Genomic DNA, 23,340 nt, shown 5'->3' on the forward strand with positions numbered 1-23,340 from the left:
TCCCGTGCCTCTACCGCTTCTACTGTGGCTGCAATACAGAAGAACAGTGGCATGCAAAAATGAAGACAGAAAAAAAAAAAAACAAAACAAAAAAAAAAAAACAAAAACAGAGTGACAGTGAGTGATCCGACATCATGGCTGCGACGCAGAGCCCACGCTCCCCCAGCCCCGGGGCTGCCAAACCACGGGCCAGAGGGAAGAGAAGAGGTGACAGCGGGTGGAGAGGAGGGTGGAAGGGAACTCCCTCGGGGGGCAGGGGGAGTCTCCCTTCCTCGCCACACAGACTGATCCGATGGAAGGACAGAGAAGCAGAGAGAGGGCTGCCTGCTGCGTGCCCCGGGGAGGACGGGGATAACCTCGGGCTAAGCTGTGGATCTCGCCCCCCTGCTCCCAGCTGGGTGCTCTGGCTGCCTGCAGGAGGTGAACGGTGTGGAATTCACCCACTGCCCTCACAGCTGTGGGAGGGGAGTGAGCCCGAGGGATGGGAAGAGCAGTGGGAAGCAGAGGGACAGACTGTTTTCCAGGGAAGGACAAGCAGCAGTTACTGGGCTGCTCCGCTCCCATTGCCTTGAGTTATAGGAAAAAATAAGGCTGATGCTTCAAACCCAGTTTGGCTTCAGCTCCACCTCCTAAAAGTGTTACCAAGCAACGAGGCACCACCGAGCTGAGCAAGGTCCCCTTTCCTAAATCTGCTGCAGCAACGGGCCAAGTTTTGGCAGGCCCTGCCTCAACATCTGGGAGGAGGCCCTTCCTTAGAACAGATTCTCTGGTTTTCAGCCTCAAAACACCACTTTGGCCCCAGCACAAAGGCCACACGGTCCTTGGGAGGCCAAGGGGGAAGGATGGAGCTGTGGCTGAACAGCTTTGCCCTGGATTTGGTGACTTCATTCCATTGATTTTGCTAAGCCGTGCTGTGGAAAGCTGGGGGGAGGCTTGGGAGGGATGAGCCTCCCCCACTGCTACCTGCAGCCCTGTTTCTCCTTTTTTAGGGTGCAGAGGCACCCCTAAAGGGGGGCAGCCCCCTCTTCTCCTTGCTGAGCAGACGGGGCTCCCATAAATTCACCAGGAGGCTGCCGGGAGTGCGAAGGGACGTGCGAAATGGGGCGGGGTGTGAGAGAGGGCAGGACGGGGAAAAAGGGCTGGGAGAAGGGGACAGGATGGGGAAAAAGGGGTGGGAGAAGGGGGTAGGACAGGGAAATGGGGGTGAGAAGGGCAGGAGAAGCAGGGTGGTGCTGAGGGAAGCAGGGGGAGCCTGCAGCCATAGGAAGAGGCAGCGGGCAGGGCGGGTAAGGCAGAGCAAAGGCCCAGCTTGTTTGTTCTGTCCTGGGGAGATGCCTATTTTGGGGTGAGGGGGAAGGTCCATGGTACCCCCCTGAGAACCCCCTGAGAGGGGAAGGGGCTGGAGAATGTCACAGCATCACCCTGTGCTGTCAGATACAGGGACAAAGCTGCTGCAACAGCCACCTTCCCACTCAGGCTCTGTTCCCAGAACTGGGGCGACAGGACCACGATGGTTTCTATAAAAAAAAAAAAAAAAAGGGGTAAAAAAAAAAAAGAAAGAATCCATCCTCCTCTGTGGGCAGAGAAATGCACGAGTTTGGGAGTGATGCTGCACCCTCCCTGGGAGCAGGCAGCAGTATTTACACGTTTCCTACTCGTGAACTATTTAATCCAGGCAGCCCCGGCCTCGTCCCTGAGTGAGCTGCAGGAAATCCCCGGTGCCCATGGGAAGGGGGAAGCTGGGGACATGCCAGCATTCAAAGGATAGCAGGAAAGGATTAAAACACTAGATTACAGGATTCCCTCTGGGGACACGTTACTGGGACAGCTCATTCCCTGACCATCAGCCAACCTCCCTCCCCGCCCTGTGAGTGGGAAGCCCATGGATCGGATCCCGCTCCCAGCACTCCACCAACACAGAGCTGCTGAGGGAGGGAGCAAAGCGGAAAGAAACCTCCAAAACCAGATGAAAACCTGAGAGGAGTCTTAATATAAAACATCCAGGCCCGGATGGACCTCATTCCTTCGGCTAAGTCTTCCTGTGTTTGGGATTCGTGATTTCCCAGGGGCAGTTTTGGGGGGGTTGGGGGTGTGTTGACGAAGAACAAACAAGGTGTGTCACTGTCACATTCACACAGAGGCTGTCACACAGCAGCAGCAGCAGCGAGGTGAGGCAGAGGATGTGCACCATGCAGCATTAGGAGGGAAATAAAGGATAAAAAAATCCTTGCAGAAACATACAGTTAAGCAATGCACATGCTCTGGGCAGGGTGCTGTGGGGTTCCTTCCTCCGGGGTACACGGGGACTGTCTTGGCATCTCTCCACATCCCCACCTACACCTCTGCTCCTTCCTGGTTCGGAATCCTTCCTCCCCGTGGGCCTGAGCCATCCCTGGGATCCCCTGGCACCCTCCAGGCTGCCTCTGGGGGCTGGAAGGGGGGGTTTGGGGGCAGGTGGAGCAGAGCAGGGGGGGATCAGGGACACTCACCGGTCTGGAGGGTCTGCCTGCCCCCCGAGAGCACTCCCAGGGGCAGGGTACCTGTGGGGGTCAGGCCTTTGAGGGTCAGCACGCTCTCACTCTCCTCCCTGCAGGGAACAGCAACACAACAGCTCAGAGAGGGCAATGCAATGGTCACACTGGGCTGACCAAGCCTCGGGAATCATGGAATTATTAAGGTTGGAAAAGATGTCTAAGATCACCAAGTCCAACCATCACCATCACCGTGTTTTCACCACTAACCCGTGTCCCCAAGTGCCACATCCACACGTCTGTTAAATCACATCCACACATTTCCTTTAAATCCCACCAGGGATGGTGATTCCACCATTGCCCTGAGCAGGCTGTGCCCGGGCTGGACAGCCCTTCCCATGAAGAAATTTTCCCTGATATCCAACCTAAACCTTCTCTGGCACAACTCGAGGCTGCTTCCTCCCATCCTGTGACTTGTTACCTGGGAGAGCAGCCTGACCCCCACCTCACTGCAACCTCCTTCCTGTCCTGAAAGAGTCAGAAACCACCACCTTGAGCCTCTTCCGCACGCTCAGGAGGAAGTTTTGTGAGGTTTTCCCCTTCCTTCCTGACTGACTGACATTCCCCTGTCACCCAGCCCCACAATTAAACCCAGCTCCCAACCCCTCCTTACCGAAGAACCGAGAACACACGTGCCATCTTCCCAATGGCTCTGATCTTATTCCTGATGATCTCCTTACGGACTGTTGTCCCACCTAAGGGAGAGAAAAGAGCAAAGAGCAGCATGTTGGAGGCTTCCTGCTTTCCCAGGGAACGCCAGCATGAAGCACCTGCCTGACTCCAGGAAAAGAAATCATGGTTTACAGATTCACAGCTACACTGGAGAGAGAACGGTGCTGGAGGATGGCATCAGGATGGCATCAGGATGGCAGTGAGAAGGGCAACACCAACGAGATGAGACACGGACTCGAGAGCTCTAGAGAGAGTAGAACCACCGAGGGACACGGATCTGGGGAGGTCTTTGTTGGAAGCTCACCGGGTGGGCTCACACTACACAGGATGTGACACAAATGACTCAGCCATGGAGACACGGTTTTGCAAGGCAGAGCACGGAGGGGTCTGATGGCTGATGGGCACTGCTGTGCCACGCAAGCATCAGCTTTGGCATCCAAGGAGCACAGGGAAGGGCTGGCCAGGGCCTTGCAGCTCTGCTCGGGCCCCACACAAACACAAAGGTGAGAGAGGTGAACTCCCCTCCCGCTCCACGGACCCGACGGGAGAGAAAAAGCATGGAGGGAACTGAAACCAAACCAAAAATCCAGGTGAAACGGGGGGAAACAAAATCCATCTCCTCTCAGCTGAGATTCCTCACATGGCCCAGTACACATCAGGACAGGAAAGCCAAACCCAGGTCTAACATGCACCATGGCTCAGCCATGCACTACGTGGCTGCATTCAGAATCAGGTAGAAACGTGACCCCGTTCCTCAGGCTCCTGGAGGAACGCAGAAGGGTTAAAAAACACATGGAGCTTATGTTAAAACTGAAAGGGGATGAAGAGCCTGCCCGACTAGTCAGCTCTGGAAATCCACTTCAAGGATCTGGTGGCACAGGCAGTGAAAATTAAGCTCGTAGCAAATTCTAGCTGGGTACCTTTCGGATAGCTTGAAATGTAGTGATCTTCAGGGAGAGGAGACACCAAGAAACAAGTAGATGAAGACAGAGATAGAAGAAACAAATTTAATTTTCATGGGAGGGAGGAAAGAAAAAACAAAAAACAAAACAAAACAAAAAAACAAAACCAAAAAAGCAAAAACGAAATGCAATGGGAGAAGCGGGTTAAGAGTCTCCAGATGGGACCGAAGCAGCTCAGGGCCCCACTTCTCACTGCCCCCCACGGCTTCCTGAGGGACCCCCAAATTCCAAACTGCACGTCAGCTCAGCCGCTGATTCGTCCCTTTCATGCACAGCTTAAAATCAAGGCCAAAAACTGCATTCTGGCTTTTGGGGAGGGGTGACGTGAGAAGCCGCTTTACACAGGAGCTCACTGCAACAGATGAGAAGATTGGGTGGATATTTTGGTGCAGAAAATTTTGAATTGGGGGAAAAAATAACCAGCAGCCTGTGTAAGGAGCAGGAAACCATTCCCAGAGTAGCTGGCAAGAAGTGTCTGTCGCAGTGAATGTCATTTAATTTCTCTGTGACTGAAGAGCAAACGAGGAAAAAAAAATAAATAAACGTTTCCTACCCAGAACTGCACAAGGTTTGGCCAAAAAGGAACTGGAGAGCTGGGCATCCAGCTATAAATCAAGTGCTGCTCAGGCATCAAACACCTTCCCCACCTTCCCCCCCTGCTGTCACCAGGTCCCCACAGTGATGTTTTACCTTCCAACGTCTCGTCCCCATCCGAGATCAGCTCGTCATCGGAGCAGATGTTGAGGATGTTAACGAGCATCTCGGTGACTGCAAGAGGCACAGACAGGGGGGGTCAGAGAGGCCTGGGGCACACCCTGGAGCACAGAGGGATCTGGAGGGCGAGCTGTGCCAGGGAATGGTTTTTTCAAGGTCGTTTATTCCCTGGAAGTGGGAGCCTGAAGACACTCTGAGCCGCAGCTGCTGGTACCTCACAGCGGGACCAGAGCAGACGACACACGCTCCATCCTCTGCCAAGGAGGTGGATGCAGTCCAAGCACAGCACAGATGAACCAGACGTGGGCACTGAGGTGCCAACATTCCTGCAGAACAGCCTGAGCTCGCCCAAGGTCCCCCCTCCCCATCCCAACAGGCCACCTGGCTCTGGGAGTGCTGAATTTGAGGACTGGGAGGGGATGGATTAGACCTTTGGTGCCTCAAAGTCAAAAAAATACCCCCACCCCTTTGGCAGTTCAGAGCTTGAAGCCACAGCTCCAAACACACAACACTGGGGTGGAATTTAAAGTCATCGGGAGATGTAAAAAAATCCTCTTTTGCTGGAAAGCTGAGGCAGAGTCTTGGGCATATTTTAAGCTGCCTCGCCCCCCTCCAGAACGAAATAAGCCTCTGACTGAAGTGAATGTTTCCTTTTCGGTGGGCCACGAGCCAGCAGGAGTTTTTAATTCCTCTGTTGCAAACCCAGAGGAAGAGAAATGTCTCCAAAGTCTGAGGTGGGGCTACACGACCCAAGATGAGCCCCATCAATAATGCAGAAAGAGCAAGAAAGGAGCGGCCTGTTGGTGAAAGGTCTTTAAAACAAGCATAAACAACAGTTTTCCCAAGAATTTAAACCAGGAATACGAAGATTTCCTTGAATTTGAACTGTTTTCCCAGTGCTACCTGGTATTAATGAGCTGCAACACTCCCCCAACACATATGGGGCACATCTCTAACGCTCAGGGAACTGTGACCAGTCACTGGGAACTCGGAACAGAAATCCAAACCTCTCTTACCCTTTTCCCCTACGAAAGGCAAAGACCATGTGAAGACATCCATGAAGTTTGGAAGCCAGTAGGGATGAGGGGAACAGTTGAACTGCCTGATGTTCATGACGTTGTTTTCATATTTCAGTACAGCAGCTGGGAGAGAAAAAGCCAAGAGAACACGTGTCCATGGGCACTGGGAATTTAAGAGCTGGAATGGTTTGGGTTGGAAGGGACCTTAAAATCATCTTGTTCCACCCCCTGCCATGGGCAGGGACACCTTCCACTAGCCCAGGTTGCTCCAACCTGGCCTTGGACACTCCCAGGGATGGGGGAGCCACAGCTTCTCCAGGAAACCTGTGCCAGGGCCTCACAACCCTCCCAGGGAAGAATTCCTTCCCAATATCCAACCTAAATTTCCCCTCTTTCAGTCTGAATCCATTCCCCCTTGTCCTGTCACTCCATCCCTTGTCCCAAGTCCCTCTCCAGCTCTCCTGGAGCCCTTTCAGGCACTGGAAGGGGCTCTAAGCCCTCCAAGAGCCTTCTCTTCTCCAGGTGAACACCCCCAGCTCTCCCAGCCTTTGGAATTTGTACCTGTGTTAATAAAACTTCACTATCAACATGAGGTTACACCTGTGTAGAATCAAACTACCAACACCCCAAAACGAGAAGGCTTAAAGAGCTGTTTTTTAGTTTACTCATGTTGTTTCACTAAAGCTTGAAATCCTGAAGGGTCGGTGGAACAAAGCTGCTAAAACTGATGCAAAACACAGAGCCAAGATCCAAAGGGAAGGGTTTAAAAAACCCCAGAGCTGAGGAAAATCCCCTCATGATTTAGAGGCAGAGGGAAGTGGAAAGCTTGCCTACACTATCAGCTTCTCTTGGATGGCAGCATCCCACAAAAGGGCTCCGTTGTCCCGTGGCTGGGAATGAAAGCTTTATTCCAGGCTCTATGACTCGACAGCTAATTACCACAGTAACTCATTAAGTCAGGGGACCGACCACTTCAGCCCAGCACACAAAGCTCTCTTTCATTTCGTGCCCAAGAATGCAACTGGAGGAGAGGGTTTTGTATCAAAAATAGTGTATTTTTGTATCCAAACCACTGGGGCAGCAGCGGCAGGGCAGGGATTGTCCCTCCCTGCTGGGCACTGGGGAGGCCCCTCGAGTGCTGTGTCCAGTTCTGGGCCCCTCAATTGAGGGAGGACATTGAGGAGCATGTCCAGGGAAGGGGATGGAGCTGGGGAAGGGGCTGGAGCAGCAGGAGCAGCTGAGGGAGCTGGGGGGGCTCAGCCTGGAGAAAAGGAGGCTCAGGGGGGACGTTATTGCTCCCTAAAACTCCCTGACAGGAGGGGGGAGCTCCCAGGGAACAAGGGAGAGGAGGAGAGGGAACGGCCTCAAGCTGTGCCAGGGGAGGCTCAGGTTGGACATCAGGAGGAATCTCCTCATGGAAAGGGTTGGTTAAACATTGGAACTGCCCAGGGAGGTTTGGAGTCCCCAGCCCTGGAGGTGTCCAAGGGAGGACTGGACACTCAGTGCTTTGGGCTGGTTGGGATGGTGGAGATCAGTCACAGGTTGGACTCTGTGACCTTGGAGGGCTTTTCCAACCTGAGATTCTGAGAGGGCAGAGTAGGAGAAGGATTCCCTGACCCCCCCCAAGAGCCCCTTACCCTTGTTGTTATAGACATCTAAGTAATTTGGTGCAGAGAAGATTGTGATTAGCGAGGGAAAGCCCGTCGTCTGGCTCTTCCTGTACATTCGGTACCTGGAAAACAGGGCAGGTGCTTTAAAACCTGGCCAAGGAAAAGCCCAAACCTGCCCAGCTCCCAGGGGCTGCAGCACTTACCCAGCATCCTGGGCTTCGTGAGCTCGGATTACGGATAACAAACTATTGTTCTGCAAAAATTCACACACTGCAGGATAACTGGAAAACAAAAAAAAAGCAAGGGTAACTCAGCAGGTGTGGTCTTGGTTTCAGGGACCAGCCACTTGCAGAAACCACCTGGTTTCTGTCCAGCACTCCCAAAAAATGCCAGTATATGGCTCGAAAATTAATTGCAAAGGGTTCTGTTAAACAGACCCCCGGTGCCAAACCCTCCCTACGAGTGGTCTGTCAGCACAAATGCTGCCTTTTTTTTTTTTTTTCAGGCAGGAAAAGATAATTTCCTAGAGATGCTGGTACTGAAAGCCACTCACGGGGCACCCTGCCAGCAAAAGGAGCATTTCTGCTGCCTCAGACCACAATTTCATAAAGTAAGTTACCTAAGGAGAGCTCAGTATTACAGGGGAAGGGAAAACAAACAGTAATTTGTGCATCAGAGCCAAGAGAAGAGTATTTCAGGCACACTGCAAAGTGCCACAGGGTGAACTGATTTTTTTTTCAGTGCAAGGGGAGGCAAAGTGCCCTCCAAAACCCCCTCTTACCTGTAGAAATAGGAGCAGCCCCGGACAGTGTTGTGGGCAAAATGCTCCAGCGTTTTCTCGTTGCCATAATCCTCCGAGGGATCAGACCAGAGCAGGTCACACATTGGACCAAAGGCTGGAGGCTCCTTAAACCTGTCTAACTGGAAAATGGACACAACATCAGGAGGCTGCTGGTGGGAGCTGTGGCAGGACACACACACACACACCCCCCTCCATCCCCTTGGAATGCCGGGCAGGAATCGAGCCATTACCTCCTCCCCCGTTGGAACTGGAAGCAATGGGATGGCCCCACGGAGATGACTTACTTTCCTAATGTCATCTAGACACGTGATTTCTGGAGACAGTCCTCCGTGGACACACAGGAATTGCTGGTTTAGGAGGGCAGCAAGAGGAAGACAGTCAAAGGTATCCATGCACGCGTCGTACACTCGCTCCGAGTACTTGATTCGACCTGGGAACAGGGATTAAATCGAGCTGTGATCAGCCAAAGTGCTGAGAAACAAAGTCCAGGAGCCCAGTTCCTCAGGGGATATGGAAACTCTGTGTTTATGGCCCACAACTCCAACTTTGCACCTGGGTATTAGTGAAAATACCGGTTTAGAAAATGTTTGTTGGATGCGAAGAGAAAAAGGTTTTGCTGTAAATCTGGACTTGTTCAGGAATATTCATCTCCCTTCAAGGTGTTTCCTACAAGACCTGCACTGGGATCAACCCAGAAAAGAGACTGTTTCCACCTGACAGAAACTTGGGATGCACTTCCCTACACATCCCTGCTGCACCTCCAGGCTCATCCTAATGCAGGTCACAGACAGGGAAATGCAGTAGCTGTCGGATTTGGCAGAGCAACATCACACATTCCTGAAGTCAGGAATTGCCTTTGCAGCTGGACACGGGTGCTGTGAGGCAGGATCTGCCCAGGATGCCCTCAGAGAAATGGATTTTCACGGTGGATCTTTCACTGGCACAAGTGATGACAATCTCCACTGGTGCCTCATCCAGGCACAGGGGAAGAGGATTTTTTCCCACACATTAAAACAGAGATGCCACATAAATGCTGCAGAAAACCCACCTTGAACTAAAACAATCCTAAAGGTAAATGATCCTCCCCAGTGCAAACAGGGAGGAGCAAACCCTTCCCTTGCTTCCAACTGGAATCACTGATCCCAGCTGCACAATCTGGAGCTGGAAGACTCCTGGCAGTGATTATATGTTGGAAGTCAGGGAGGGGAGGATGTGAGTGGCTCCTCAAGGGGAGATATGTTCCCATTTCCTCCTCTTTGCAACCAAAAGGCCACATCAACACAACCCTGGTGCCTTGTGGGACTTATATATTGGGGTTTTTTGGGGTATTTTCTATAGCAGGGGCTGAAAGAGAAGAGCTGTGTAAACAGGAAAACAGACAACAGGTTTTTACAGCTCTGGATATTAATTTGATCTGGTGTTAATCTGATAATAATCTGATTATTAGTCTGAGAGTAATCTGATTAATCTTGTTATTATATATACAGCTCTGATATTAATTTTTGTGCTCAGAGGCACGAAAATTAAGGCTCACACCTGCTTCCAGCACCTCTTTTTTTTTTAAATATATTTAAAAACACATTTTTAAAATGTATTGAATTCCTTCTCACACTGCTGGTACTCACATTCCTGCTTGAAGGTGAAATATTCTGTGAGGTGCCTGCACTCGTGGTTCCCTCGAAGGAGGAACAACGTTTTGGGGTGATTTATCTTTAAACTCCATAAATACAGCACGCACTGCAAGAGAGGGAAGGAGGAGATCAGCAAAAAAAAAGGCAGAAAAAACCTTTTCCAGGGCACTCATCGGTGTGAGAGACTTCCCGAAGCGTTTCTGGGAAGACACCCAAAGTGGAACCTGGAGAGAAACCCAGCTCCATACTGGGCAGTGGATCTCATCTTGGCCAAATGCAGCAGTGGGGGAGAAGCCACCCGGATTTCTCTCTATATTAGGGCCGACTTGGAGAAGTGACAAATGAGATTTTAGTGCACCCAAACCAGCTCGGGGCTGGGTGGGGGCAGGTTTTTGGGGGTTTTTTTCCCCTTCCAAAGCCCCACTTGCAGAGCAGCAAAGCCAAACCAGCTGTTTGCTCCAGATGTTCCAGCGGGATGGAGCGGAGCAGGCAGCCACTTGGCCATTAAACATGAAAAATTCAACTTTATCCCCCCCACTGATTTCCCCTCCCCACCCCACCCCTGCCTCGTTTCTCCGCTTACGCCGCAGTCACGTGAAGTTCAAGTTCAAAACAGGAAAAGCTGAGCCAAAAAACAAGCTCAGCAAAGCTTTCTGCCTTTTCAAAAGGGCTCTCCACATCCCCCAGCTGAGCAGCACCACCTGTAAAACCACACTCTTTGAGCACAGCCTAAAGTCAGACTCAAACTGGGGGGGGGGGAATTTGACCAGGAATGTTCCAGGCTGGTTTCCCAAGAAAGCCTCAGGGAAGGGCTGGAAAGCAGGAGTGCTCACCCCTGTGTGCTCTGCATTGTCAGGCTGACAGGGAAACGGGCTGGCATGGCACACAGGGAATGTTATCCAACGGTTTGGAGAGCTGGAAGGACAATCCAGAATGACAGCAGCCCCAAGATCTGGATTAAAGTCTCTAATAGGAGCTTACCCTGGAGGCTGAGATGGTACAGAACCTGCACATGCCTGGGGGTGGGAACCACAAACTCTGTGAACAGTTTGACACTCTCAGATCTTGCTGATCTGGGGCACAGATCCCTGGGAACCAGCTGGAAACAACCTCCAGACCCCAAATAAACCGGTTTCCAGTCGGTTCCCAGTACACACAGCTCAGCCAGGATGGTGTTTAAGCACCGAACCTGCAAGGTAAGCTCTGCATTAGTCACTCCAGCTGATCCCAAAACCCAAGGAGCTGTAAAGCACCATCTGTGTCTCACTTGGAATTCAACCCCACATTAAAAACTTGATTAATTCTGAATTCTGCAAGCGAACAGGGCCAACACCGGTAGCAGAATCATGTTTTATTGCATCTGTTACCAGGAGGAATGCTCCCAACAAACCCATTTATAATTATTCTGGGATTTAAAGCTTTAACCTCCCGTGTTTGCAAGCTAAATGTCACTTCTCAGGGCTGGCAGGAGAACTTGGAAGTTGCTATAAATGAACCAAACGACTTGCTAACGACTGGAGGAAGAACCAGCCCTGGCACCCAAGCACAGCAGAGATACAGAGGAGGATTTGGGATGGAGGGAAGGCTGGCAACTTGCAGAAGAGGGGTTTTAAAAAGAACATCTGAAGGGTTTCGAAGTGAAAAGGGATGGAATTTGACACCACAACTCTTCCTGGACACACACAAAGACACACAAAGAAACATTCCCTGGGGCTGCAGCCACTTCCCAGGGATGTGGGGGCTGCCAGGTACCACCGGGGCACAGAGGGAAGGACCTTCAACAGCTCCCAAGGGGCTGGAATGAGGAATGAGGGAGGTTTCCACACTTGCATGCCTTGGATGCTTCCTGCATGGAACCCTTTCCACGGCCCTGAGCCCAGGAATTGATTAGTGCCTGTTCACAACAGCCCCAGGAGCGACTCCAGACACTTATTTGGCCTTAAATAAACTTTAATAAATCTACTTCTCTCCTTATTCAGCCTCTCAGCGTGAAGCCCAAAGCCAAGGGTTTGATCCATTTGGAAAGGGAAGGTTCAGCGGGCCCCAGGGAGGGAATTGCAGGAGGAATTGTGACCCCCCCCAAAAAATGCAAGAGGGGCTGGTGCCAAACCTGCCCACAAGCCACACCGTAACCTCTCCCCCCATTCCCAAAATCTGGCATTTATCAGGAAGTTTTAAACATGGAGCCTCCCAGCTCTTCCCTGGATTGAATTCCCAGAGAAGCTGTGACTGCATCATCCCTGGAAGTGTCCAAGGCCAGGTTGGAGCAACCTGGGCTAGTGGGAGGTGTCCCTGCTGATGGCAGGGGTGGAACTGGGTGATTTTAAGGTCCCTTCCAACCCAAACCATTCCAGGATCCTGTGATGATCCCAGCATGGAGAGAGCAGGGCACTGATCCACAGCACTGCTGCGGATCTGGGAGTAAAACCTCCATGTCTGATCAATCCTGGGGGAAGAGCAGAGGGAGAGCAGCACTTTTCCACCCAGGAGCCGTCAAATCCATGGGCAGACACAGGGTCCAACAACCCCCCTTTGAGGGGTTCTTGGTTAACACCAAAAAAAATCCACCTTTTACCTCAGAAGGAGCTGCTGGGCTGGAATATAATCTCTTTTCCAGGTAAATACACTCCAAGTGCAATCCCAACTGGCACAAGCCGAGCCATTGAAAGGAGCAGTTGGATGTCCTTCCCCTTCCTCCCCGGGGGGTTGTGGGGCTCCTCCTGCCAGCACCACCACAAATCCCAGCAGCCCAACCCCACCTCCCCAGCATCCGGCCCCGCTTCCCCGGAAAGGGCTCATCGTCACACCTTGGCTCCCTGTCAGAATTCCCGAGGCTGGAAGGGAGCCAGGGGCTGCTCCAGCACAGTGCTCTCCCTAAATCCTCTGCAGAATCCTTCAAAGAGCCACTTGCACTCATCCAGCAGAGCTCCTCCCGGGGATTTAACTGGGAATGATTCCTCTGCAGACCCAACGGCTCAGCTATTCCTGCACCCTCCCCTCTTCCAGGAGAAACCACCTCCTCTGCTAATTCCAGCCCTGTTTTCGCGCCCTTGTTTCCCCAAAAGCCCTTCGTTACGTTGCTTCCAACTGGGATAAACTCTCCCATTTCCACTCCTTCTCCACCGCCTCTGTGAATCCAGGAGGCTGCAGTCCCTTGGGATCTGTGATTCCTTTGGCCTTCACACCAACAGCTCCCAGCACTGCCCAATTCCGTGGAATCTGTGAAGTCCCAACACAACCCCAGCGACTCCCCCTTTGTCCTGACCCCACTCCAAGGCTGATTCTCTCAGGGGGAAGCAGCGGCTCAGTCGTGTGACACTTTTCCTTCTCCCTGCTCAGCTGAATCCTGCAAGTTTTCCAACAGTTTGCTTCCCACTCTCCTGGTGGGATCTCGTTGCCTACGACTGTCGACTCTCCCTCTTGTTTCCCTGAGTGACAGCCCCAAGTGACATTAAAACTCCACTTCAGAAGGCAGAGTTCAGCCATTAACCCCATCACTGCCACCAAAATGTCACTGGGTGAGGGTCCAGTGCTCAGTCCTCACACTGGGACACCACCTTCCTGCCCAAAATCACACTGGGAGTTACCAATGGGATTTTCACCCCATGCAGAGCTTGACTGGAGGGTAAATCCAGCACAGGAGATTTGACTTTGCTGTTTGAGCTGATTCCGAGTTGTATTTAACTAATTCTGGGCTGTATTTAACTGATTCTGAGCTGCATTTGAACTGATTTTGAGCTGGATTTATCTGATTCCAAGCTGTATTTAACTGATTCCAAGCTGCATTTAATTGATTTTGAGCTGAATTTAACTGATCCTGAGCTGAATTTATCTGATTCCAAGCTATATTTAACTGATTTCAAGCTGGATTTAATTGATCCCGAGCTGTATTTGAATTGATTCTAAGCTGAATTTGAACTGATTTTTGAGTCAGATTTAACTGATTTTGAGCTGCATTTGAACTGATTCAGGGCAGTGTTTTAACTCATTCTGAGCTGAATTTGAACTGATTCAGGGCAGTGTTTTAACTCATTCTGAGCTGCAATTCTGAGGTTATTGAACTGATTCTGAGCTGAATTTGAACTGATTGAGGGCGGTGTTTTTATTCATTCTGAGCTGCAATTCTGAGGTTATTTAACTGATTCTGAGCTGTGTTTAACTGATTCCAAGCTGTATTTAAACTGATCCTGAGCTGTATTTTAACTGAGGCTCAACGCTTTTGGCTCCTTTAGTACCAAGCTCAGCTTTCTTTGTCACCTCTATACTGAAGTAGCCTCTGTCCACGTAGTCTCCCAGGAAGAGGTAGCGGGTGTTATTGGGTGATCCTCCAACTTCAAACAGCTTCATCAGGTCAAAAAACTGCCCGTGGATGTCACCACACACTGGGGGAGCAAGAACAGCACAGAAGAGGGACAGAATTACGTGCCAAGAAAAGAAAGGTCGCGACAGCAACAAGGAGCCGAGCGCGGCGGCCTCGACCTCCGCCAGCAAAACCCTCTCTTCTGAGAGTTAAAACACAGCAAAAAAACCCGTGTCAGCCCTGCTGGTGTTGCCCCAGGTGGCCCTTTTTGGGCTCTCTGACCTGTGATGGGGGCCTCCACCTCGATCATGGTCTTCTCGTGCCTCAGGATGGCGGCGCCGTCGTTGATGATCTTCAGCGCCGCGTCCTCCTCCAGCCGCCCCTCCTTCACCAAGTGGCTCTTGAGGACGTCGAGCCTGGGCTTCCCATCCTCAAACACCTCCTTCAGGGTGAGCCGCTGCGTGGGAGGGAATGGGACAGCTGGAAAGGGAAGGCAAGGAAGTCAGCAACATGTCTCTTTTTTCCTTTTTTTTTAGGGGGGGGTGAGAGGAATCGGGAGGGCTTTGCTTCCCAGTCTGGAGCAGACACTTGGAAACTGGATTTCCACCGAAATTATGCTCCCAAATCCTGAAAGGAGAAGAGCTGAGCTGCCAGAGCTATGAATTTAGCCCTCAGCTTGGCTAAACACCCAGACTGTATGCCATCTGCACCCGCTCCAGAGCTGCCTCCTAATTCCAAGGGGACAATCATTGTCATAATGTTGCACTGAAACAGGTTTCACGCAAATATCAGCAAAAACAGGAAAACCAGGAACCACCAATTCAGGCAGGAGGACCAACACATCCCCCAAAAAGCAGAAGTTGCTTCTACAGGTCTTTTCCAACCTCAGTAATTCAGTGATATGCCAGAGTATGTTGAATTTAACAGGACAGAGCTAGACAAATAACACAGGGAGGAACAGCGGTGCCACGCTTTTAAATGCAAATCCAGCAGCAATTTACCCCGAAAGCCCCGAGGGAAAAGGAGGATGAGGCTGCACAAGGGATTCTTTAGAGCTGAACATCAATTTTCCAATCCCAGGAGCTGCAGGAGCGAGGAGAACAAGAGCTGATCTGATGAAAGGGGAGCCGGTGACTGCAATAAGGTGGCCCCACTTTCACGGGTCCCTTTGGAAGTTGTGTTCCCGTGTCCCACGTGCCTGGAACGCTCCAGAGCACACACACAGAGCCTTCCCCACGGAGCTGCCAATTAAAGAGGGCTAAGCAAGACCTCCCTGAACCAACACAGGCTGGACGAGGGGTTTTAGTGCATTCAGAGCTCAGCCCTGCTCCAAAAGGAAAACACGGCCCCTCTGGATGTGGATTTTGCAGGATTTCACCTATTTTCCCCCTCTGGATCGGTGTAAGGATGGCAGGAATCACGCAGTGGGAGGAGGTCAGGGAAGCTGCACAAATAGGATCAGGTGGAACGAGCAAAAGGAGCTGTGTGGAAATGTGGGTGCAGGGCTTGGAGTGAGGGAGGGTTTGGGACTCGCTGCCATTGAGATGCTGGAAAATCATTTGTCAGCACTTCTCCAAACAGTGGGGTTGTCCTGGAAGAGAATGGAGAAACAGGAACCATTCCCCTCCCATATTCCTCATCACTCCAGGCCCTCAAACACGGCCACCACCTCAGGAGCCACCCTAAAGAGTAAAAAGCCCCCAGAAGTGGGGTCAGAGAGCTTAGAGGAGCTGGGATGTGACTCCAGGAGCAGTGCTGCCCATCCCACCATCCAGAGACCCACGGGAAGCTCTGGAACTGTGGCTTTGCCTCTTCCTGGTGGCCCCAGCGAGCAAAGTTATGCAAGATAAAATCTGAGGCTGCGCCAACGGGAGCAGCCAAGAACTTTTATGTAAGTTCCCTCCTTGGCTTTGCACGGCTCCACTCCCACAAGGAGCTGGGCAGGAGAAGGAACCAGCTTCTCCTCTGCTCTGCCCGTCTGCCAGCCAAGCTGCAGGGAGAGAATCCTGCTCTGGAGATGCCAGAGGAACAGCACCAGCCCTGGGATGCACACACACAGCTCCTTCTTCCTGCTAGGAGGCCTGGATATTTGGGAATGAGGAAAAACTGGGAACAAAATCCTGTGCAACACCCCTAAGTGCGTGGCCTGGCTGCTGGAAGCTCCCACGATCCATGGGGTGATTGGCACCTTATCCCAGGGATCTGCTCACATCCTGGGAGTCCATTTCCTTCCCAGAACCAGGATAACCAGTAACTGCTCAGCCCTTCCAGCATCTCCTGGTCAGGGCAGGACCAAAATGACCCCAGCCAAGCTCTGTGGAGAGAGGGATCCCACAGGGATTACTCCACATCACCTGCTGTCCTGCTTTTTATGCTTCCTGCCATAAAAATCCTTCCTCACTCCCTGAGCTGGCTGTGTGGTGTCAGAGCAGACCCCTGTGCCATGGAGCACCTCAAAAGCTTTGTGGGAGTCACAGGAAGGATGTAGCAGAGCCCAAGTGCTTGGAAAATCAAAATCCACAGAGCAGGGCGTGAGGATCAGCATTTAATTAGTGCTGTCAAAGCGAGGAATCCTGTCAGGCAGCAGAATTTGGGTTCCAGTTGCCTCGTGCCAGAGCTGATGTGAGGAACAAACCCCCCCTTTTGTTAAAGAGCTGGATTTTATCCTTATTAATGCTTGACTCTCTCAGGCAGCAGGAAGGAGGGGAGGAAGAGGATGATCCTGCAGCCAAGCCTGGGCTCTCTGACAGCAGGAGCAGCCCTCACAGCAAACTGATCTGGAATTTTGCACCCCCAGGGCACTGAGAAGGGTGGAAGGATTTGCCCAGTTCTGAAAAGTGGGGAGTAACTCCTGATCTCACAAAGAAGTCATGGAATCATGGAATGGTTTGGGTTGGAGGGACCTTAAAGTCTACCCAGTGCCACCCCCTGCCATGGGCAGGGACACCTTCCACTGGCCCAGGCTGCTCCAACCTGGCCTCGGACACTTCCAGGGATCCAGAGGCAGCCACAGCTTCTCTGGGAATTCCATCCCAGCCCCTCCCAGGGAAGAATTCCTTCCCAATATCCATCTAAATTTCCCCTCTCAGTTGGAACCCATTCCCCCTTGTCCTGTCCCTGCAATGCCACGGTTGTTCATGGAGTGCCCAAGCAGACCCAGCACGTCCAGCTCATCCTCAGAGTCAGCTCCCTCATAATTAACAGAAATGACAGATAAAACACTCACAGCATTCCAAGAACTAAACGCTGTGACCTCTGTGCCACCTTCCCTTTGCACACAAACCCGGGGGTTGCACCCAGTCCTGTTTAAACAGTGAGATCTGTAGGTCTGGGACGTGGAATCCTGCAAGGGCATCCAAACCCACTCCCGGGAAAAGGCAATTCCCGACCTCCTGACAGGACCACAAACGAAAGGACACGAGTGCAAGTGAAGTCTGAGGTGTGCAATGGATTAAAAGGTCAACTGTGCCCGAGGGACTTCAGGAAAATGAAGAGGATGGGGAGATCTTTGTTAGACTCCAGTGCAAGAGACTCTGCTGCCAAATTAAGACAGATTTTAAATGCCAGGCCAGGAGCAGGTGGGCATTTGAAGTGTTCTGAAAGCACATGGACAGTCAAGGATGGGAGAACTTGGGGGAAAAAAAAGCTGCTTTGGTACCACCAACTCTACCAACCCAGAGCATCACTTGCCCCTCAGTGAAAGACAATTATATTCCCACAGGGAAACCCACGTTGCTTTCCACATTTTTTTTTCTACATCTGTCCTTAAAATGTACTTAAAATGTACTTAAAATCCAACTCCCATCAGGGCTGCCCGATCCCCACCGGCTCCAGACAGAGCCAGTGCCATGGAAGAGAAAACAGAGTGATCCACAAATGATTGTTTATACATCCCAGAGTCCCTGGGAGGACGGGACGGAGCAGCCGAGGCGGATTCATTACTGAAAAAGGAGCAAGTGCTCTTTGCCTGGAGTGGCAGCCACGGCCAAACGCTGCTCCCTGGCCCTGGGAGGAGCAGGAGGTGCCCCCTCAAGCTCCAAAAAAAATCAGTTAGGATTAAACAGGCTCGGTAACAAACTCCAGAGAGATTTCCCTGGAGCTCCCGATGCCACCTGGGAGCGAACCCGAAGGGCACTGGATGCAAAACCCCTGCCCTGGTTGCTCCTCGTTATTGGGCACAGGGTTACAGAGGCACTTTGGAGAGGGAAAACAGCACATCTGGGGCAAAACCAGGGATATGGGCACCAAGGAAGCCGGGCAGGGCTGCCAAAGGTAGAAACTCCCTCAGGGAAAACTCATCCAAAGCTCCTCTGAAAGGGAGGAAAAGCTGCCTCCTGTGCCGAGCTGGGCAGAGCACGAGCAGCAGGGCAGGGTTTTTTCTTTTCCCTCTTTCCCGATTTCCTAATAGCCCAAGGTTATTTTTATCTGGTGTTTCATTCCCATTCACACCTAACCTACATTCAGGGCTCACACCGAGCCGGCTTGGGGGGAAATGATGTGGAGGAATTCAGCCAGGAAAAGGCCACAGCCACGCCATTTGTGGAGAAAAGCCGGATTTTCGGGATCGTGCCGAGCTTTCGGAGCCATTAATGGGAAATAAAACCTTGCAGGCAGGTGATGGATCCAGCCAAGCTGATTCCTGCTGCCCTATCCAGGAGCCAGAGCAAAAGCAAGGACAGGCTGGGCCTCGGCAGCTTCTCACGTTCAAACCTGACGTTAAAATCACAGATTTATGGGATCACCCAGGTTGGAAAAGTCCTCCAGGATCAGCAAGTCCACCCTGTGCCCCATCCCCAACTCATCCCCAGCCCAGAGCACTGAGTGCCACGTCCTGTCCTTCCTTGGACACCCCCAGGGATGGGGACTCCAAACCTCCCTGGGTAGTTCCAATGCCTGACAGCCCTTTCCATGGAATAATCTTTGTTCTCCTTGAAATGCTAAACAATCCAAATTTCTGGTCATTTAATAGAAAATATCTTTGCTTTAATAACCCCCACCCTGCTCTCCATGAGTTTTTCCCTCCCCTGAGGTGCCCCTCAGGGCGAGTTTATGTGAGAACCTGCAAAACCAGGTTGTGTGCCTGATATCCCGAATTTTTCCAAGCCTGGACCAAGCCCTGACAAATAATCTGTGTCATTTTTCAGGGTTGGCCCTGCCATGTCACAGAACTGCCCCTTCCAGCTACAGAAGTTCTGTGGGGGGAAAAAAAAAAAAATGAAGTGATATTTCACCTCCTGGAAAATTAATATTTCACTTGAGGAAATCAGTAACACCTCCCTTGTTCACGTAAAAAAAACATTAATACCTCAGAAAAACCACCAAGTCAAGCAAACACCTTCTCATTCAAAAGCAGCAAGAGCCAGAAATTACTATTATAATTATTATTATATTATTATTGCCATATTTCTGTCTGTCTTCCCCCCAAATTTTTGCACGTTCCAACCTTCCAAGGGCAGCAATTTTCCTTTCTTGCTCTGAGTAAGGAAACCCTGGATTTCAGGAGCTCCAAAGATTCACAAATAGAGGGGGAAAAAAGCACCAGAGTTTTATTTCTCAGCCCTGGAAGTGCTGCAGGATGACCATAAGATTTGGGATTATCAGACCTCCTGTGGGATGGCAGCTCCTTCAAACAGATGCAGTTTATAATGTCCCAGTTTTATCCAAAATTAGTCAGTTTTGCTGCTGGAGCTGAATCCAACCTCCCAGCATCCAACTGGTTCAGAGCTCGCTCTGCTCCTCACCTGGAGCCACACTCCTCTTTGTAGCCCAACCAGAATATCTCCTCACAATAACCCTAAAAATATCTGTATTGTAGGTGGAATTCTATCAGCTGAATGATTCCTTTTCAAAGGGGAGAGTCGCAGCCATCCCAAAACCGAGGCCGCTCCCGGGCAGCAAATCCGCCTGTACCTCAACAACTTCCTTCCAGCCATTCCAGGAGTAACACCCAGATTTTGAGGGCACGTTTTTGGGAGAGCCTGGCACGCCCCGGGCTGAGCAGGAGCCAGGTGCATTTAAGGCTAAAAAAAGCAAGGGACAGTGCTGTGCATGGAAATGCAAATCCAAGCACGGCGTGTGCCAGCGGAGCACGGCCTGAGCCACGCTCAGGGTTCCCCCAGAAACACAGAATGCAACGCCCAGAGGCTTAAAAAACATGGGAATCAGCGCTCATCCTGGAATTTGGAGGGAGATATCACAGAATTGTGGAATCACACAATGGTTTGGGTTGGAAGGGACCTTAAAATCATCTTGTTCCACCCCCTGCCATGGGCAGGGACACCTTCCACTAGCCCAGGTTGCTCCAACCTGGNGTTCCACCCCCTGCCATGGGCAGGGACACCTTCCACTAGCCCAGGTTGCTCCAACCTGGCCTTGGACACTTCCAGGGGCTTCTCTGGGAAAACCACTCCGGTGCCTCACCACCCTCACAGGGAAGAGATATAAATTCCAGCACTTTACAGCTCCACAGATCCCTAAAAACTTCGGGATAGAAGGTGATTATCCTTAAACTGGCAACCTGGACAGTGAACAGCGTTGTCAGGCCAGGAAAACACGAGGTGCCTTTGCCAAGGAGGATTCACCAGCAGAGCTGTGGCCGAGCTTTGCCAGGGCTGGCAAGCCCAGGGCCGGCGGTGACGGTCCCACGAGGTGGAGCTGGAACTCTGCTCCCTCTCCCTGCTCCCGGAGGAGCCCAGGGGAGATTAAAACCGGGAGTATTTAATTAGAACAGAGGCGACTTAAGCCCGTGAGCGCACACCAGGTGCCAGCTCCAGCCTGGGGAGCTGCTCACAGAGCCTTGCCCACAGAAAGCAGCTCCTTACACTGTGGATCCCGCCCCGGGAGGAATCCAAACCCACCCGGATCCAGGCCCACTGATGGTCCTGCTCCTGCCAAAGTTCCAAAGTGGATCAGAGACTGCCTCAAAAACGCTCCCGGCGGGCACTGAGCGTTCCAGGAGCGATGCAGGTAGCAAAGCCACTCTTCCTTACGAGGTCCTGCAAGTTTCCAGCCCAGATTTGTCTCCTAATGACCGGCACTGAGGCGGATTTGCCCGGGATTGTCATTGAGACAATCTGTGCAGAGCCCAGTGCTCCCACAGGGACACGAGCTGCGGACAGGCCCCAGGGCCAACTCACCACTGGCAGTCAAGGAGAGCCCAAAACCCCCCAATTCCAGCCTGGAGAGCCCCAAACCCCTCAATTCCAGCCTGGAGAGCCCCAAACCCCTCAGTTCCAGCCTGGAGAGCCCAAAACCTCTCAATTCCAGCCTGGAGAGCCCAAAACCTCTCAATTCCAGTCTGGAGAGCCCCAAACCCCTCAATTCCAGCCTGGAGAGCCCCAAACCCCTCAATTCCAGCCTGGAGAGCCCCCAAACCCCTCAATTCCAGCCTGGAAAAACTCTCTCTTTGAGACACTCAAGCTCTACAGACTTCCCATCAGTTAAAAATAGATGTATTCCCAGAAAATAATCAACCCTGGACCCACAGCAAAGCCAGCATCTTCCAGGGACTCCTGAGGACTTGAGGAAAAGCTTGAGGGGGGAAAAAAGGAGCAGGAAAAGGGGGAGGTTTACAGCAAACAGCTGCAGCTCCTTTAAAAACCAGTGAGCTCCCCCCAGGAGCCGGGAGGGGATTCCTAGATGTCAGCAGGCAGGGAAAGGCACCACCTGTTTCCCAAGGTTCCAGCACGGCCACTAATAGATCCCTACTGGAGGCACAGCGGGGGCTTTGTGGAAAAGGCAAATCCCCTCCTGCTGGATCCCGAGGGGATTCCTGGATCCCGTTTCCAACGTGCTCCGTGCACATCGTGTCCTCCCGGGATCTCGCCCCGCGTGACGTTGTAGGGAAAGGGGGATGATCCACATGGGAAACGGGGACAAAACAACCCCCAGGAACGTTCCTGTTTGGATGCATCCACCAAGAGGTGGTCCCAGCGTGGGTAAACGGGAATTTGGGTGCAAAATGACACGGTCAGGATGGTGGTTTCTCTTCTATTGCCATGTCAGGCCTTAATGCTTCGCTCTGAGCTGGATCCACACCGGATAAAACATTCCCTGCAAGGGTCCTGTTCCCAGCTTTGACATGACACATCACCTCGGGCCACACTGAGGTGCCAACAGTCCAAAGGGAAATGCAAAGGAGTTAAAACCTTCCCAGTGGCCACCCTGGAGATCAGCCAGAGCACTTCTCTTGCAAACCAAAAAGTAGCCAAAAAAAAAAAAGGGATAAATCCCTTCCAGCACTGATCCCAGAGCAGCTTCTCCCAGACCTGCACGTGCCAGGGATGGAGCAGGATGACAGGAGCCCCCAGTTACTGCTGAACCAGCAATTCCAGAGTCTTCTTTTGGGAAACCTTTGTGATCCTCATCCAAGACATCACCTTTGGGATAATATTCTGTCTGAGAAGCCATTTTACCACATTTGCTACACTCAGCAGCTGATAAAGGGGAATGTTTTCTGCAGCAATCTAGGTTGACACTGGTTCTCCCTGATTTCCTGAAATCCACCCCAAACCACTTGTCTTACACAGCGGAGATCCTGGGAAACTCTCACCAGACACCCCCAGCTTGGAGCAGGGAAAGTGCTTTCAACTCATATCGTGGAATTTTGGAGAGACAACCCCCACAAGCCCTCTCAGGGAGGCACAGCCAGGCTCCCACAGCTGGAGATCCCAGAATCCCAGAGTGGTGTGGGTTGGAAGGGACCTTAGGGATAATCTCCTTCCACTCCCTCAACAGCAGCAAGGTTTTGTTCTGGAGGCTGGAGAAGTCAGAGCACAGCCTGGATACTCCTCCTCCTGCCAGGAAAATCCCTCAAATCTGCACTGAAATTCCATTTTCCTTTGGCTTTAGAGCACCCTCTGACACAGGAGCACCCGCCCTCCATCCTCCACCTCAGTTCTGGTCCAACCCATCCCACAGCTGCTCCCCATCCCTCCCTCTGCCCCTGCCCTGCCCTGAAGGGTTTTCCTGGTATATTCATGGATTCCCCATTCCTGGAAGTGTCCAAGGCCAGGCTGGAGCAACCTGGGCTAGTGGAAGGTGTCCCTGCCCATGGCAGGGGATGGAAGATGATTTTAAGGTCCCTTCCAACCCAAACCA

General features: G+C 51.9%; 1 protein-coding gene across 4 annotated transcripts in view; it reads right to left on the minus strand.

Annotated features, from left to right (window-relative positions):
- PPP3CC (protein phosphatase 3 catalytic subunit gamma) overlaps positions 1-17,040 on the minus strand; it is a 22,666-nt gene extending 5,626 nt beyond the window's left edge. Inside the window, exons 1-14 of one of the 4 annotated variants that reach the window (XM_017827329.1) lie at positions 17,026-17,040; positions 14,524-14,728; positions 14,199-14,323; positions 9,936-10,047; positions 8,595-8,740; positions 8,290-8,429; positions 7,712-7,789; positions 7,536-7,630; positions 5,896-6,021; positions 4,856-4,933; positions 4,124-4,150; positions 3,145-3,226; positions 2,490-2,587; positions 1-28 (exon numbers count right to left, since the gene is read on the minus strand). In XM_017827329.1, the coding sequence (XP_017682818.1) occupies positions 1-28; positions 2,490-2,587; positions 3,145-3,226; positions 4,124-4,150; positions 4,856-4,933; positions 5,896-6,021; positions 7,536-7,630; positions 7,712-7,789; positions 8,290-8,429; positions 8,595-8,740; positions 9,936-10,047; positions 14,199-14,323; positions 14,524-14,551 (1,163 nt within the window). In that variant the 5' untranslated portion in view covers positions 14,552-14,728; positions 17,026-17,040. Of the gene's footprint in view, positions 29-2,489; positions 2,588-3,144; positions 3,227-4,123; positions 4,151-4,855; positions 4,934-5,895; positions 6,022-7,535; positions 7,631-7,711; positions 7,790-8,289; positions 8,430-8,594; positions 8,741-9,935; positions 10,048-14,198; positions 14,324-14,523; positions 14,729-17,025 lie in introns of those variants that run through there. The other 3 variants (XM_017827330.1, XM_017827327.1, XM_017827331.1) reach the window with 3 other exon arrangements.
- Positions 17,041-23,340: the final 6,300 nt, after the last annotated feature.

Source organism: Lepidothrix coronata, unplaced genomic scaffold, assembly GCF_001604755.1.
Source record: "Lepidothrix coronata isolate B3197 unplaced genomic scaffold, Lepidothrix_coronata-1.0 Scaffold137, whole genome shotgun sequence".
Taxonomy (NCBI): Eukaryota; Metazoa; Chordata; class Aves; order Passeriformes; family Pipridae; genus Lepidothrix; species Lepidothrix coronata.